The 18,409-nt window shown below is 43.3% G+C and overlaps 1 protein-coding gene across 9 annotated transcripts in view; it reads left to right on the top strand.

Annotated features, from left to right (window-relative positions):
• Window positions 1–18,409, top strand: part of TEX264 (testis expressed 264, ER-phagy receptor) — a 184,841-nt gene that overhangs the window by 125,377 nt on the left and 41,055 nt on the right. For all 9 annotated transcript variants that reach the window (XM_048488702.1, XM_048488704.1, XM_048488695.1 and 6 more), the window contains one exon: window positions 12,884–13,052. In XM_048488702.1, coding sequence (XP_048344659.1) covers window positions 12,884–13,052 — 169 coding nt within the window. The remainder of the gene's footprint in view (window positions 1–12,883; window positions 13,053–18,409) is intronic.

Genomic DNA, 18,409 nt, shown 5'->3' with positions numbered 1-18,409 from the left:
TGCCAGCTTGCAAAATGATGGCTGTACGGAAAATGTCTGACTCCACGAGTAATGTAACAGTGTATTTGGCTGTATCAACCTGGAAACATATAATTCAACACCAGTATGAGCATCCTACATACATTTTAAATATCAATATAACCATATGCACATATTTTTGCAGAAGTCTATTATGGAACCAGGACTATGGGATTTATAATATTTATTTTCACCAGATTCCCTGAGTGGGGTACAATCGTAAAAGCACAATAAAACATAATTATATAATGTACAATAATAAAAATAAAATTATAAAAATATTACAAATGATATAAAATACAATTATTTTTAAAAATCTAAAAACTGGGAAAGAGCTGATACAGGTTCCCTCCTCACCCCCTCACCCCCTGCAAAAGGGAGCATAAAGCAGGGAAGGGGAGAGGCACCAATCAGAATGGGTCAGCTGTATACCCGGGTACAGTGACGTAGGTATAAATTTTTATGCGGGAGTTGGGGGCTCAGGGGGCAGGGCCACACCCCACCCACCCCTGGGGGCATGGTCACACCTTTCCAAGGCCCGCCCCCTCACCTTTACCCCTGCCTGGCTCTGCCTCCCACCCCCACCTCCACCGGCTAGGCTCCCATCCAGCAGTCCCTTCTGCCCTGCCCTCCGGGGAGGCCATTAAAGCCTGCCATCCCCAGCATCAGAGCAGAGGCATATCTAGGCAAACTGGAGCCCAGGGACAAAATCTGAGTTTGGTGCCCCACCCAGTATGGGCTGCCACCCTCCCCCACCATGACCAAACAATGATTTTTTGCATCAGCTCACAAAACACCTCCCACCCCCAGCAAAACATACATGGCTCTCTTCCCACCAACTCTCTTTCCAAATTTTGTCCTCACACCAACCCTATGAGGTAGGTTGTTAGCCCGAGAAACAGCTCCAAGCCAAAGTGGGTATTAAGCATGTAAAACTGTCACGAATCACCTCCAGCAAAACATTTACCAAACAAATGTAAGCATCATCTCTCACAAAACACCTCCAGTGGAATCCACCCCCAAACAGCATCACTTTCAATGGTGTTTAAACTAGGGAGCCCGAATTCTTCTTTTAAATCCACCTAAAAAGGGAGAATATGGGGTCCACAGTTAAAACAGCATTGAAAGTGATGCTGTTTTGGGGTGAATTCTCCCCCACCCTTAAACAGCATCACTTTCAATGTATAAACTGGGGACCTCAGATTCTCCCTTTAAATCCATGCTGAAATTTGGGGGGTGCCTGGGGAAATTTGGGGGGTGCCTGCTGTCAGGGGTGCAATTGTTAGGCTAGCAGTACCAAAATTTCAGGGTATCTTTAGGAGACTCTCCTGATGATACCACTCAGGTTTGGTGAAGTTTGGTTCAGGGGGTACAAAAGTGTAGCCCCCATCTCCTATTAGCTCCCATTGGAAACAATGGGGGATGGGGCACCCCCTCTGGGAGTCCATAACTTTGGACTCCCTGAACCAAACCTGGGTGGTCACATTAGGAGAGTCTCCCGAAAAATCCCTGAAAGTTTGGTGCTGCTAGTCTAAAAACTTCGCCCCCTGCAGGCCAAAAACTAAAAAAACACTAAAAAATACAAAAAACACACAAACGAGCTTTGGAGCTTAGGAGCTTTGGACATGTAATAGGGGGGGGGGGGTTGAACTCAGGAACACCCCCGCTTACCTACGTCCTTCCCCGGGTATAGAGAGTGGTCTTAGCCAAGTGCCTAAACTCCTACAGAGTTGGTACCTGGTGTCTCTTCAGGGGTAAAGTGTTCCAAAGTGCCAGGGCCACCACAGAGAAAGCCTTCCAGGTGGTCCTCCCAAAAAGATCTTGGAAGGCAATGGTTCTGCCATGAGCCCTCCCCCCTGCTGACCTCAGCACCTGGGCAGGCTTGTATGGGAGGAGGCGTTCCTTCACAGGGCTCAGGCTATGCAGGGCTTTGTGTGTCAGTACCAGCAGCTTAAATTTGGCCCTGGTAGCAAATAGGGAGCTAATGCAGTTCCCTCAGGATGGGTGTTATATAATGATGTCCTGAGATGCCAGCACTCTAATATTTAAAAAACTCCTCTGAAGTCATGTATTTCTGAAGAATAAGATAATGCCATTATAACACATATAATAGTTTCAAATTATAGGCTAGTTGCTGTGGTCAATTGTATCACAAATGTACTCCCGTTATATGGAATTCAAATATGTGGGGGAGTTCTGAGCTTTGATGTCATTTGTGAACTTCAGTGACAGGAAACTCTTACTGGAATCAAAGGAAGTATGCTAACTGGTACAAGGCATTGGAAACATGGCTTGCCTCTATCAAAAGTGCACTGGTTGCTAAGTTACTATAATTGGAAAGCCGTATGCAGAATCCAACCCCTGACTCTCAAAGATGAGGATGGATAGTAGAATGTTAACCAGAATCTGCTCCATCCTCTTTCTGATTTGAAACCATAAAAGGCAAAGAGAGCTTATGTAGTCCCATTTTGATTCCCCCTTCTTCATCTTCTCAAACATTTGAAGGACCCCTTTCTTATTATCTGGAATACATATGTTACTACAAAAACAAATTTGACGAACTCGTAAGAAATTGAAAGAGGAAACCCATTTGGAAGGGCAAGCGGAAAGAATGCTGTGGGGTTGTAGCTTGGACTTCTTGGGGTCAATCTGAAAAGCATGCCAAGAGCAAGAAAGAGTGTAGTCACTGAGTCGCCCACCCTCCTCTCTCTTGTACCATGGCAATCAGGACTTTGCTGTTGTTCCATAGTAGATGGGAAAAGGTGGGCAAAAGGATTAGTGAAACAGTGGGATAGAGGGGCACACTGCCCAAAACCTCAGGCACTTCTTTGGAAGTTTTGGAAAGGTAAAGATGTGTTATTTGGGTTGACACATGACTCCTCTAGTTTTTAAACATCATCAGAAATTTAGATTAAAAATGGGAGAAGTGTAAAGATTGAATACTATGTTATTTGGAAACGGGTGGACTAAAAATATTATTATTTGGTAAAGGGTTTAAAAATATATTTGGATACATCTGAGACCTGGGCAGCTCTTTCTGAAACCTATTAAGTCCTCTGAAACAAAGACTTGCTTAAACGTTTGGCGAGTATTTTTGATGCCTAAGTGCTAGCTGAATTAAATAATGCAAACTGTTAAGTCTTTGAAAATTGTGCCGCTAGAGTTGATGGCTATAACCAGAATATCTTCCTTAGTATTAGCTTTCTGAAATGCTGCTAGCTGTTGAATTTGAGGCCCAAGGGACGGAGCAGCAGGGACATTTCTTGTTCAGTTTGTCATTTAAAAAATCAACAGTTATGAGATGTGTCGGTTCTGCCATTAAAAAAATAGCTCAAACCTTTTTATTTAATACAGCTTTCAGTCTGTGTTTGATATTGTTTCACCTGTCTTGGGAGGAAAGCTAGAAGCCTAGGTTGGCTGGGAAGTATTCCCTACAGCTTCTTTCAGGCATCGGTCTCTTTGTTAGAAACTAGGAATGTGGGAGGCGTTTTTGTTTGTTTCTGTTTTTACCAGTAAAGCTTTCAACTAAGTCCTGCCATATGTTTGTTTTTAAAACAATGTGATACTGCATTTTGCAATGCCCCTATTTTTAATAAATAAAACTGATAAGAATTGACAAAAAGTCTGCCCAAAAGATTGCTAGCTTTAAAGGAATACTGCTAACATGTATAAGCTACTCTGTAACAGCAGCTCTCCAAACAGCTGTTTCGTAGTGAATCAGACTGTTAATCCACTCAGCCCAAAACCGTCTTCGTTTGACAATGGCTGTCTTGATGCTCTCAGGAAAAGAATTTTGTCAGCTCCAGTACCTAAAAACTGTGATATGAGGGTTTCAAAGATTTACCACATGCCTGGTAGCTGTTCAGCCAACAGGCAGGTTTTATATACATGTTTTCACATGGGCCAAGACTGCATTCTATGGCTTTTATCCTATACTTAGGTCCAATCTACATGTGCTATTGAAGGTCCATTACTGGAACTCTCAATGTGGCTTGTTCTTGTTTCGGCCCTAATATCCATTTGCCAGTGAAGGTAGGATACAATACTGTCCTTAAGAGATCACAATCCCTCATAAAACCTGACAGACCATTAAAATAATTCAGAGACACCAAATGCTTGTTTCCGTCTTGAAGCTGTCATTGAAATAGTTCCATAATGTTGGGGCCTATGAATGGAGAGCAGTGGAATTCACCCTAGGCAGGTGCTGGAATAACTGTTAGGTGTTGCTGAACCGAGCAAAGCAGCTATATGGGCTTATATCAGGAGAAAGGATGTGTGGACCTTGGATCACGAAGAGATTTTGAAGACTTAGCACTGGCCTCTTGAATTAGACTTGAAAACAAATGAGCAAACAATGCAGTGATAATAAAATAGGATCCATGGGGTCCCTTGAGAGCAAACAGGCTGTCACTTTCTACACTAGATGCAGTTCCAAATAATTTTCAAGGGCAGTCCCACACAAAATGTGTTAGAATAATGAGCAAAATCACTTCAGCAATGTTCACGTGGTGGAAAGTTATGAGTCAGATGTAGTTGATTGAAAGCGTCTCTAGCCACTGTAGGCACCCATTACTTTAATAATGAAACTGAGCCCAACAACACTTCCAGGGACTTCACAGAGTCCTTTGGAGAGATGGAGTTGAAACCTTTGAAGGCAGAAGCTTTACTGACCAGCATCATCTCCACAGAGGCTTGTGGGGGGAAATTGCGCCCGGAGACAACATCTTCTCCAGGCGCCCCCCTACCCCTGATCTCCCCCATGCTCGGGGACGGGGCTCGAGGGTGGGACCACCTGCTGCCAATCCCCACCCCCGGCCTGCACTGAAGGTGGGGGTAGGGCTTGGTGGTGTGCAGCTGATGTGGGGGGGGGGGCACCCATGTCCCTATATGCTATATACCTCTGCTGATTTCCATCTTGTCAGGATTTAGTGTCTTAGCCACTTGAACAAGGAAAGTGATGTAGTGGCCCAGGCGAGAGATCTGGCTTCTGGAGGCTTATTTAATTAATGAAATCTATAGTTGGGTGTCGTTAACAAACCAAGTACTGCCCAAAGCTTCTGATGAACTCATTAAGGCAGAAAGAGACTCCCAAAGACTTCAACCAGAGAGTGACTATAGAAGTAAATCACTAATGTATTATCAGATGTTGTAGCATTGTGTGATGGCCAGCACAATGCAGTGGTCTAAGTATCAAACTGGGGTTTGAGAAGCCCAGGTTTGAAAATCTACACTCTGCTGACAAAGCTCGCCAGGTAACCTTGGGCCAGTCGTATATACTCAGCCTAATCTGCCTTACGGGGCTATTGTCAGCATAAAATTGGAGAGAGAACTGTGGAAGGTCCTTTGGGTTCCCATGTGTGGAAAAGGCAGGGTATAAATGAAGTAAATTAATAATAGCAATACTATATTTCTAGTTTCAAGTCCAGTAGCACATTACAGGTTAACAAAATGTTCAGCTCTGATGAAGGGAGCTTTGATTCTTGAAATCTCATACTCTGAAAATCTCATTGATCTCTAAGGTGCTGCTGAACTCGAATCTAGCTGTTCTACTGCAGGCCAACATGGCTACCCTCTGAAAATATAAGTCCAGATTCAATAAGAGCAGGGTCATTTTCTGTACACTTAAAAACCAGATAACCTTACATGGTGGGCAATACATAGTTCATTGCCGCTAAAATCTAAATGAGCTGCTAAAAGTGAATGTATTGTAAAAGCCTGACTGTGTGAACGAAGACGATGGCAAAGCTTGCATGGTAATCGTTGTGCTTCACAAAATGATAGTGTTTACAGGGAGGAGAAGAAGGTGAATGGCCTTTGAATTAAGAAATGGCCCTCAGCCGCTTGGGATTTTTTGATACATTGCTAGTTATCACCTCTCCTTCTCCCAAAGAGGCTGCCTCGATATTAGAGAAAATACCATGTTTTTAGTGCTGTAAAATCAGAACAATACTTGCATATATACTTGAAGTGCCCCTCAAAACTTCAAAAGGGAGGGGTGGTATAGAAATTTAATAAAGTAAATATAATTAATTAATTTTCCAGGACCAATCCCTGTTTCAATACTAGCCACTGGTTCCAATTTTGCCCTTTGTGGAGATTTTAGGAATGCCCTTTTAAAAGTGTACAGGCATGTATTGGAATGAACTTGTCCCACTGACTTTTCTTCTATCATGGCCTCAATAGCTCCCTGCCTAAAAAGCAAATGTATTTGAGTCTATTTGAATTTTAGCTATTTTGTAAAAAGCACATTCAGATCAAAATTGATATTAGTCTATTAAACATTATTAAGTTTTGTTTTAAAAAATAAACTTTTGTTTTATCCAGTTTCAGAACAGAAACCATTTGCAAGGTGTACTATTGAACAGTGAGCAAGTTCAGTGTACAGTGGGCACAAGAGAGCCTTCAGTAGTGTGCAATAGACTTTGTGTGTGTGTGAGTATACTCTGGTGATGAGGATAAGGTGTTAACAAGCACATACAAAAGTGTCCCTGTTTTCGTCTGTGAAATGTTGATGGACATGTGACAGGATGTTGATTTCTGAAAGCAACTGGTGCAGAAAAGATTAGACAGCAGCACTTTGACATCTGACATGACTGGCTATATGTTGTGTTCTCTTTCAAGGGCAAGGTTTTGTTAAGCTAGCAAGTATGTATGTGAAGTGGATGGTTGGGGTTAATCAGGTTTTTAATAATCAGATTGAGGCAGATTTCCCTGCAGAGGTAATAAATCACACAGTATTAACTTCCATTTCCTCCAGTGTATCTGAAAAAATGTTGAGAGGAGGACTACTATTTTATACAAGGAAGTTTTCCCCCTTTCATTGCAGCTACCTAGACTGGGTAGGGGTGTAGTGAGGGGACGAGTGAGTGTTCATTGACTGTCACCATCCCCTCTCCTACTCCGCCTCCGCAAAAAACCCGCTTCTGGTGCCTTTAAAAATCATATTTTCATTCAAGTCAAGTGCGCTCAGGCCGGCCTGACTAGAAACTGGGAGCAGAGACAAGGCCAAAGACGGCACACTCCTTCTCTGGCCTTGTTCCCACCTCCAGTGTCATGCCTGGTCAGCTTCGGTGTGCTCATCTTGAACAAAAATAATATGATTTTTAAAGGCACCAAAAGGTTTGCGGCACAGGGAGTTTGACTGGGGAACACCTGTGTGGGGATCACCGGTTTTTAAAACTATGCCCCTGAAACTGGGGCTTGCATCTACTAGGAATGTCTACTGGTCGAAGGGATTACTATCAGCAGAGCACAACTTTCTTGACACCTCTGCCTGCTGGAGTGCAAATTGCCTCCCAAAATGCTGCTCGTGGGAGTTAGATGGCCTCCAGGAACAGCTTGAGTGGAATTGGTGAAAAATGCCTCCCCCCCCCCCTCCCATTCACAGAAATCCTCCAGTGGATCCTAACCTGTGCCAGAATCTCTGTGTGACTAATTTTCATCTGACCTCTGATGAGGAGTGGTATTTGATTCTAAACTATACACATGGTTTTCATTTTGGCCATCAAGTCACAGCTGATTTATGGAGCCCTCGTAGGGTTTTCAAGGCAAGTGATGTTCATAGGTAGTTTGTCATTGCCTGTGTCTGTGTAGCAACCCTGGTATTTCTTGGTGGCTTCCCACCTAAATGCTGAACAGGGCCGACTCTGCTTGGCTTCCAAGATCTGATGAGATCAGGCTAGTCTGGGCCGGGCATAAATGATGGGATACGTGATTAATTTGCATCCTGTTTACCATTATCCATGGTTAACACTGGTGTAGACATACTACTAAGCCATAGTTGATGATGGGTAGAATTCACATATGAAAGTTAAAGGACTGAAGGTAAGAGGGGTGTGTGATCCTATGGAATGTGGCAAATGTCTTACATACGTTAAAGGACTAAGAAGCATTATACTTGCAGGAAAGGCTGCTATAGCAGGAATATAGCACCCAGCATTCATTTTACAACATTTTGTAGTAGGAGAATATAGCATCCCCCGCCGCCACCAGTGCATTCATTCTCCTTGCAATGGCTGTGTGGAATCAATTGCACGGGTGGGGGGATTTGGGACAGCTGCAAGAGTGGAGATGCTAGAAAGTTATGTCCTATGGATAGAAATCCTGCCAAGTCAACAGTTTGTGAACTCATATTAAGGCTCCACAACACAGGCCAAAGAAAGGCACATATTAATTTACTTGGCTGCCCTTTTGCTACTGTTTTATGAACTAGATGATTTCTGCAATTGACTTGGTACTCTAATTATAAACATCAATAAAAGAACAGGCATTTACCATCTAACTCAATCTCAGCTCTGCCTTTGCAGGGCTGCAAAAGGTAAGGCAGGGTTTGGCAGTTGCATGGCAAAGGGAAAGATGCAAACTGAAGCAGGAAGGAATGCTGGAAAGTGTAAGCGCCTCCTTGTGTTGATTTCTGCCAGCTCCTATCCACAAAAACCTGTCCTGCCTGTAAATCATAAAACATATAGAATCATGACCATTAAATTACCTAATTTACTGTACTGTATATCATATCCTAAACTATAATAAACATTTACATCCCATATTCACTTTGTAATTTTCATTGTTGAAAACCCTTAGTAAAATTCGCCAAGGAGGTGATCAAGCAACCTTAAGAGGGGCGGGGGGGGGGGGGGGGTGTCCCTCATCCCACCCTTACTCCCTGGGTCAACCTTCTCCAGAGTGTTCTTCCCTTTGTTTCCCATTCTTTCAATCCCCCAAGCTGCCCTTACTGGCATAGCCATGCTTCAATGTCATCTTCTGCCCTCATTATGGAGTTTGCTTTCCAGGCCCTTTAGCTGCAGAGCAGCTAGCAAGTTGCATGGCAGAGCCGAGTTCAGTGAAGGCTATTTGGTGACGTCAGCACAAAGCTGCTGCACGGTATAGCTGACATTTATTTTAGAGGAAAGAAAATAATCCTTTCCACCCCTTTCCACAAATCATAGCAGTTTCACAAAGACACTAGCCTCCTCCCAGACACTCATGCCATGCAAACCATAATATACGTCAAGTAATGCAGCTGCTGGGCGGGCAGGATGTGGGTGTTCTGCAGAGCGGCCAGCTGTTATTTCAGTGCAAAGTCCACTCCCTGTGCACTGTTTGGAGCCTTGCTTCTTTGGTTCTGAGTGGTCCCAGTGTGCCAGCGGTCATCAGACTCCTGTTGTTGCCAGCTGACACCTATAGGTCTCAAAAGCCATGCTGCCCATTGGACAGATGAGATCTCTAAAAAAAGAAGCTTGTAGTACATTTGTCTGTGCTTGTGGAACTAGAACCAAAGGCAAGGGCAACGAGGGGTGAGAGATTTATCAAGCAGTTTCTGAATTAGACACCCCTGGTCTGAAAAGAGCTGCTTCATCTGCCTCTCTTGGATTGTATTAATTTGAGAATCTCTGAACTTCTTCCAGAAAGTTACATATATATTCCAAGGAAAAGGGTTTCATTAGTGGCAGGTGCCTGCTAGGAGCAGCAGCTGATCTCCTCAGGAGTTCCTCTTGTCTGGATCAGCATTGTTAAATGCTCTAGTGGCAGACCATAAAGTGACATCTGGTTTTTTTTTTTCTCTCAGAGAGCTGTTGAAGAGAATTTTGAGGCCCTGGGCCCAGTTAATCATATTTTAATGCCTTCAGGTTATAGAAAATTTTAATGGGGCTTCTTGTCTCCAAGGTCATGAGAAAAACAAGTTTTGAAAGCATGATGGTTTGATGCTACCTTATCCCAGAAGTTATTTGCCATTTGAAAACAAAATGGCAATACCAAAATAAAATCCAGTGTTCTCAGTACTTCACATCTGACAAAGAACAGATGAACAAGAAAATAAAAGGATGGATAAATAATGCTGTGCAGTGCCTCGTGTTTGCGGTGCTTTATAAATAATAAATATTATTATTAAATTCTCCTCAGAATTCATCCAATATTTATCTTCTCCGCCAAGTATCTTTTCGCTTTTCCACATAACCTAACCTTTCAACTCAACACTATTGTGCACTTCAGTCTTTAATTTATGTATACTTCTAGGGTTCAGTTAAAAGCTGAAGAAAAGCCCTTCCCCCATAAAACCAATAACTCTTTTTCTTTGATTGTATACACAAGTTGGCTGCTTTTATTTTATGTCCATATGCATGCATGTGGCTTTGGCGAACAATTCTACCAATGGTTGAGGGGGCTGCAGGTTATATTGCATTGTCACAAGGGTGGAGAAAGGATAACTAAGCCATTACAGTTACTCCTGAAACACCTGAGTTGAACCCAAACACTTGCCTTTGTTTATAGACCTGTTCATCACTGAAAGCTGTGGATTCCATTATCATTCCTTGAATCTATCTATATATACAAACGCGAAATACCACTGACTGACTGACCAAAAGAACTCAAAAACCACCGAAACTACAAAGTTGAAATTTGGCACACCGGTTCGTTATGTGCTTCAGGTGCTCGCTAAGAAAGGATTTTCCAAAATATTCACTTCCACTCGACTTATTAGATATTTACTGTTCAACTCTGGCCATCTGCACGAACATTCTAAGGGTAACAGTTAAACACCACGAGTTTCATGTCCTTCAACATGGTATTTTAGATGGGTTTTTTGAGTTTCTTTTTGACTCGAAGTCCAGCTACAGTCAGTGAGTGATATTTTGCGTTTATATATACAGCTTCGTTTCACAGGACATTTTAATGAAGGGCACTTTGAAGCTCTAACTCCATTTGTCGCATCGACAAGTTCTGCTAATGCCCACCAAACAACAAGCACGATTGATCCAATGGTGCGCCAACTGCATTCTAACACCGCCCTCCTCAACGCATATGAACCTGTTCCTTCTGCTGAAATCGCTACAGGGAGAAGAGGAATTAAATGCAGAAAGCGATTTACACATTGCATTAGAAAAAAGACAACTACAGGAAGCTGCTGCAAAATATGCAAAAATCAACCCGTCAGTCCACAGACAGGCTGTGAGAAAATATGCTGCATGTCACCCCACAGTTCACAAACCGGCTGTAAAGTTCACAAATGTGCTGAATGTCACCCCGAAATTCATAGAGAGGCTGTGAGGAAGTATGCATGGGTATCCTGCTAGTTGTGTATAAGGAAGCAAAGTGCCACCAGGACATTTTGCTTACCATCTCATTCCTCACTCACTCACCAACTGTGGTGCCACACAGCTCAGCTGTAGCCCACAACTCCTGAAAATGACCTTCATCATTGGAATAGGGCTACAGGCTGAGGAAAGAGTGGGTGACACAAGTATGTATGTCACCAGCATTACCTATATGAGTGGGGTTGGGATCAAGGAGGGTCACATAACTTCTCTTGTTGTTGTCTCCTCTCTGGGGCTAGAGGGAAAGATGGAGAGGGCTGCTATTCCTCTGCTGGGGAGTGGAATCCAACTTCAGTGATCTGTTTGAGGAGGCCACAGCACCACGAGACTTTCCTGTGTGGAAACTTATAGACCCCAACCAGAGTCAGGGTGGAAAATGTACCCTACTGCAGTAGTTGCAAGTAGTCAGCTGACTTAAGGCCAGCACCTACAGAAAAGGGGAAAGAGACCTCCAAAGCCTCTCTTGAATCACAGAGACTCGTGGGGCCATGCGGGCTATCCCCGATCATATGCAGAGGACTGTCCTCTACTGATGCCAGGGAAATATCACAGCACTGAATGATATCAGTTGGCTGATTTCCTGTGAAAATATTTGCAAAACCTGGCATCTTCCAAATTGTACTGGTCAAGTACATATGTAAATTTAAAATGCAGAAATTTCAAAAGGAGATGGCTTATATCAAATAAAGTGTGATCCAACACTATTCACTTGGACTGGCCTCAGCTCCCAAAAGTTTAAAACAGGTGTTTTTCCAAACCTGCTAGCAGAGATCTTTGCCTAGATATTGCAGGATTGATGTGGAAACTGTGCGTTGTCATTTATTTCTGGGTCTCCCCTGATCCATCTAGATGTGAAGTCCAATTTATGGATCAACTGGGAGAATATGGAAATATCAAGCTTCAACTTCAATTAATGGTATTTAAATTGGTACTTTTTTCAGTGACTTGAGACCTATTTGCTGCGTGTTTTATGTTGCCCTTTCTTAAAAGAATTTCACAGTATTTCTATTAATGTTCAAAGCAAAGAGCAGGCCTATCTGATGAGTAGTTGTATTTAATCAATGATTTAGCCCTCCTCTCCCTCCCCACGAGTCAGCCTTCCCCTTGCCTCCAAGACAATCCAATGATGTTTAATCAAACTAGAAAGGGTTCCACCTAGTACGATTAGCTAGCAGATTAGATTTGTTTATTTTGAATGGCTCCATCAAGGCTGATATTCCTGGTGTGAGTACACATTTTGGCCAAGGTGGGGAGCTAGCATGATTGATTTTGTCCTAGCCTTGCTCCAACTATTATATAATGCTGATTATTTAAGAGTCAGGACCTGCCAAGATAGTGTTCATTTGACAATTACATTAGCATTAAAGATTTCAAATCTAACTGTACAGTTGATTACGAGTCTGCTTCAGTTTTTTTGCCAAGTGCTCCAAGTCTGTTCCGATTCTGTTTCATCTCGGAGTCACCAGTTGTGGTGGTGCTTAAGACACTGACTGACCTGACTGCTGTTACCCTTTTTCACAAGTTGCTGAGCCATTTATAAATCTGGCCCCTTAGTGATTGAAAGTGATAAAGATCAGAGAAGTAGATAAATATGTCTTCGCCTCTATGCAAAAAATAAAAATAAAAACATCTCCCTCGACTGTAGAAGAACCACTGCTTTGGAATTGCGGATCGAAAGAATTATCTTGAATATCCAGAAATGTGCACATTGCTTGTCGAATAATGGGAATGTCTTGTGTCTTATCCAATGCCTTGTGTCTTATCTCTTTTAGGAGCGGAAACTATGTGCTCATCCCAGAATGGAGATCTATAAAGGTGACAAAATCTATTTTATATGTCCCCTTGCACGTCAAGGGGATTTCTATGTGCCTGAAATGAAAGAACTGGAGAAGAAGAGCAGGGCAGCAGCAGAGACTGAAGATGCCCAGACAGATATCACAGGTACTGTGGTGTATAACTGATATACTGCTATGATATAACAATGAATATCCAACATATAAAGTACCTCTTGAAGAGCAAGTGGTTGATTTTTAAAGATCTGTCTTTTTAACTGTCAGGTGCAATATTAGTTCTAGGACCATCTATTCTGATGAGAAGTTGTTTTCTAGGGTCTCCAGCAGAAGTCTTTCTCAGCTATGGTTCCCCCCCCCCCCCCCAATTCAAGTTGCGACTGACTTACTGTGCCCCTGTAGGGTTTTCAAAGCAAGACACATTGGCTATTTACGCACTTAAATTCTACCTCGCAGTGAGCTTACCTTTCCTTTTCTGGAGACTTTCCTTTATGCATTGCCTTTATCCATTTCCTTTATGCATTGCCCTTTCCAAAGCTATTGTGAGTCAGAGCAGAGAAGCTGTGCAGTTTCCACATGCCAGCGAAATGTGACCCTGCAGAGCAAAACAGCTGAACAGGAAGTGTAATTCTTTATCTTGGTTCTGTTACTCCTTTATTCCCTCCTCAGCTCTCCCAACAGCAGTTTTTTCCACTCTTCTGGTCACTATTTCTGAACAATCTGAAAGGTTTTGACTTTTCGGAATTTTTTAAAAATCCTGCAGGTCTAATGTTGGAGCAAAGGACCAGTCGGGCAGTGCAGGAAGGGCAGAGGAAAGCAGCCTGTCCAAATGAGGTCTTCTGGCCACTATTTCCAAATGACCAGAAAGGCTTTGAGGTTGTTGTTGTTGTTGTTTTTAAATGCTGCTTATGTAATGCTGGAGCAAAGGACGCTATTGAGCTATTAGACGCCAGGGGAAAAGGGGTGTGGGGAGTAACAGAGTTTGCATGAAAACAAAGAGCGGCTGAGATTTACCTTGGCTGCCGTTGCTGCCCGGGAGTGGGGCAGGGAGAGGGGCAGGGTCAGCGCTGGCATGGGGCGGGGCTGCCCAGCTGCTGGTGTGAGCAAGTGCCATGCCTGGAGGAGGCAGGGCCATAGCCTTATATGGGCAGACCAGGCCATCCCACTCTTCTCTTCCAAGCACTGACAGCTTCTCCCCCCTCCCTTCCTCCCTCGTGGGCCTGAGTTTTTTCTTGTTGGCATTCTGTTTACGGTGATTGTTGTTATTTGCATTTCATCTGTCACAGCCTGGCAGGTTGCGCCTGGGGACTGATCCATTCAGGGGAGGAGGAGCTTGTTTGCTGGTCCTCCCCATTTGATGGGGGCCTCCATAAGAGTGGAGCGAGCCTCTGGACCACATTCCCAGGCAGGGGCTGGTGGAGGCTCGCGCTTCCTGGCATCAAGGGGAGTTCATCGAGAGGCCAGCACCCAGATGGCTCCCGCTATCTTGCTGCTCGGGCGTTGGTGTTTTCCCCCATGCATCGGACTGGGGGAAAGTTATTACTGGGGGACAGCAAACATGCTGCTTAGTGCTAGATCCGTCCCCTATACTGCGCCTCTGCTTCCTTTTCCAGCACATCAATAAAACAGTTGTGGTCAAATTTTACCCACACAGTGGTTTTTTCTGTGTCTCCTTCTACACTCTCGGACCCCTTCCTCCCCTCCTTGGCAGCAACAAGACATACAGTGACAAAGAAGCAATGACAAGGTGCTTTGTCATTGCCTGCCTCTACATAGTGACTCTGGTACTGTTTGGGTTTCTCCCATCCAAATACTAACTGCTTAGCTTCTGAGACCAAGGAGATAAAACTATCCTGGTCATGGCAGCTCTAGGTAGAAATTCCAGAAAAGCTTCACCTTTTTACTGCCAAGAATGAGCTCTTCTACAAGCCTAGCGCTGCTTGCAATTGTTTTGAAACTCTGATGTGGTTAGACTTGCCAACCCCCAGGGTTCTACAAAAATTACAGCTGATCTCCAGATGACAGAGATGAGCTCCCCTTATGCAAATAGCTGGTTTGGAGGGTGGGCTGTATGGCATTATATCCTGCTGAACTTCCTCCTCTAAACCCTGCCCTTCCCAGCTTCACCCCCTAATTTCGCAACCCAGAGTTGGTAACCCTGATTGGGGTCATAGTTAACAAAACAGGCCAGGCTAATTAATTTACTGTTATGGTTGGCCTGCTGTTTGCCCACCCAATTTCATTCTCATGGTATCATTATGCTAGTAATTGCCAGAAATGATGGATGCAGGATCATACTACACCCTTAGTTGTTCTTTACTTTTACTGCTTTCTCTAAAGAAATTTCTCAGCCTTTTTCACAGAATGTCTCAGTAAGCGAACAAAATAATTGTTTACCTCTAAAGCAGGCTCAAAGGATTTGAAGATCCTGCAGTTTACCACAGTTCAAACGTGTATAGTGTTGATGTGTGAGAACTTATATCTCCTTTGTGTCTTACCATCTCCTCTTTTAACTGTTGCCAAATTATAAACAAGTTCTATCTTTTCAAAGCAATGGAATGTTCCAGGGTGAATTGCTATCTCTAAATTGATTGGTGTTACTTTTTTCTTTAGTTTTTTAATGTGAGTTGTAGATCTTTGCCACTTACATAGATTGTTAGGAGTGAGGGTTTCATTTAGGGGCAATTCTTGAAATAGCATAAAAGCTGAATTCACAAAAAAAAACTATTACCACTGAGCCACTATGATCCAGGTGATGGAAAGGGAGAACCAGTGGGACACTTCCTTAGTCAGAGCACAGAAATCATGATTGCTTCACACTCATGCCAATCTCCACTTGTTTTTGTACCTTGTTAGGAACCTTTGTTTTTCTTTCTCTCTTTCTCTCTCTCTCTCTCTCTCTCTCTCTCTCTCTCTCTCTCTCACACACACACACACACACACACACACACACTTTGAACTGGTGGAAATGTTAGCTACAGTCTGATTCAGTTAATCTTTTTCAAAACAAAAGTGTCAAATGCGTGCTTCTGTGACCCAGTCCTTTGTCCCATAGGGCTGTGACCCCTCTTCCCACCTGCCACTCTTTCTGCTTCTTTTTCTTCCCCTTGATCCCTGGTGCAGAGGGCATGTTCTCTGCTAAGATTATTCAGAGGTGGTGTATGTCTTGTCTCCATGCATGGTTCATAACATTTACATTGAGTCAATCATGGAAGCCTGTACTTCATTCTCAGCTTGACAGGCAGCACCTCTCACAAAGAAAATGATTGTTCTGCTGTCTGTAGCATTTCTTGTATAAATCAGATTTTAGCCATTCTCAATATAGAACTCTTTTGTGCTCTGGTTTGTGGTGCATTATTTGGGTTTTTTGAATTCCTTCTAATAACCTCTTGATATAGTTATCCTGCAGCAACAGCTAAAAGATGTGTGTGTGGTGTGTGTGTTTGTGTCTGTCTGATTGTGATCTCTGCATAAAAATCAATTCTGTCTACAGTTTTCCTGATATTTCTGATATATCACAGACTGTTGCTTACTGGGATCTGCCTACATGCTCACCATCTTGTGATACAAAAATACATGTAGCTTGCAAGTGCTATTTATAACTATTGTATGAGTTACATATGGCATAGAAATGTGCTCTCCTATAAAGCCCCACAAAGTTCCATTTGAAATGTGGTAGTGAAATGCATGCACTTTTGTTTCAACGCATCCCATTATAAAACTGATGCCTCCTGGGGAATCAGACTCTGAAGAGACATCAGGAAAAAGCTCCACCTTGCTTAACGCTACGGCTTCCGTTCAGCCATTTTACAAGGGAAATGGAGGGCAAGCATGCTGCATGTGCTAAGGGGTTGAACTTTTAGCCTCAGTTTGGTTGCTGCTTGGGACCTTGTTATGAAAGGTAATGGGAAGCTGTTGTGCTTTCTGCTGGTTATTCAGTGGTGTATGTATATGGATGAGCTTGTATGAAGAACTGGGTGCTAAAATACTGATATGTGCTGCAGGTAAAAGAATGTCCAAAAATGGAAAACTTGTGTTAAAGCAACACTATGGTGTGGCAATAGTTTTTCCCATTGGGACAAATTTGAGGCTGTTGTTCTTTTGGCTATTCCACTTGCATCTGATGTTCCTAAATATAATGATTCTTAATTTACATCTATTCACACCTCATCTAAAAAGTTTTTCTTGTGAGTCCCAAATGGAAGAACTGGAATAGGAAGAAAACTCCTCTTCATACACTTCTGGGTTTAGTCCAAAGGATATTAAGAGCCAGCTGCAAAGACTAAAAAAGCATTGTAAAGCATTGTGGTATTGTTTGAACTGTGACTACAGATCATATTTTGCTTAATTCTGCTTTAAGGCCACTTCTGATTAAAGGATCTTCAATTCATTGTTAAGTGTATGCCCTTTAAACGAACAGAACTGCACTTTGGTGGGCTATGCCAGACTTTTATATGACGATTCTCAGGTGAGATGTTAGGCAGAATTCCACTGTGTACCGTAAATACTCGTGTATAAGTCGACCCGAGTATAAGTCGAGGCACCTAATTTTACCACAGAAAACTGGGAAAACTTATTGACTCGTGTATAAGTTGAGGGTGGGAAATGCAGCAGCCAGCGGCACAGAGCAGGGCGCCTCCGCCATTCCCCCTCTGCCCCAGGGAGAAGGCAGCCACCTTTTCCCAGGGGCAGAGGGGGTTCCCTGCTTGGTGCCGCTGGCTCCCTGTTCGGTGCCCTCCCACACCTCCCCCCCACACACACACTTACTTTAGCAAACAGAGCAGGCTAGAGAACAGACCTGCCTGTCCCCTTCCAGGCTTCACACGACCTGATGGGAACTACATTTCCCGGGGTCTCCTGGAAAATGTAGTTCCCAGCAGGCCGTTTGCAGCCTGGAAGGGAACATAGGCAGGCCTCTACTCCAGCCTGCTTGGTTTGCTAAAGTAAGTGTGGGGGGCATCGTGGGGGGGGGTCACTGACTCGCGTATAAGTCGGGTGGGGGGGGGGGCATTTTTCAGCCTAACAAAAGGGCTGAATTCTTTTTCTTAGAACAGTATCTTACTGGGTAGGTCACAAGTAGCCAGCCATCAGGTTATTCTTTTGGTTGGATGAACCCAAAGCTTGAATTTCTTACTGTTCCCAATGGTGTCACATTTCCCTGCTTTCTAAGTGGAGGATAAAGAAGATGGCCTGAATGTATAGGCCAGGGCATGAAATTTCAAAACTGTGCGCCATAGCAGAGTTAATCCTTCGCAGGATTAACTCTTTCTATTGCCAGGAGACTATTAGTACAAAGCACTTTAGATTTCATAGTTTTTATTTGAGAAAAAAAAAGATGTTGTGGTAAGAATTCTAATTCAGGTTTAAATTTGGCAGGGCCTAGCACCTGGTATTAGTGCCAAGACTCACCTAAGAGACATGTCAGTCACAGGTCTTCTTGTTCAGGATTCTCAGGGTTGCTCCCAGTAGTTTCCCGTCCAAATATTGATCAAGCCCACATTCACTTAT

The sequence above is a fragment of the Sphaerodactylus townsendi genome, linkage group LG03 (genome assembly GCF_021028975.2).
Source record: "Sphaerodactylus townsendi isolate TG3544 linkage group LG03, MPM_Stown_v2.3, whole genome shotgun sequence".
Taxonomy (NCBI): domain Eukaryota; kingdom Metazoa; phylum Chordata; class Lepidosauria; order Squamata; family Sphaerodactylidae; genus Sphaerodactylus; species Sphaerodactylus townsendi.
The sequence above is the reverse complement of the archived record's forward strand: the minus strand, read 5'-3'. Positions and strand labels throughout refer to the sequence as shown.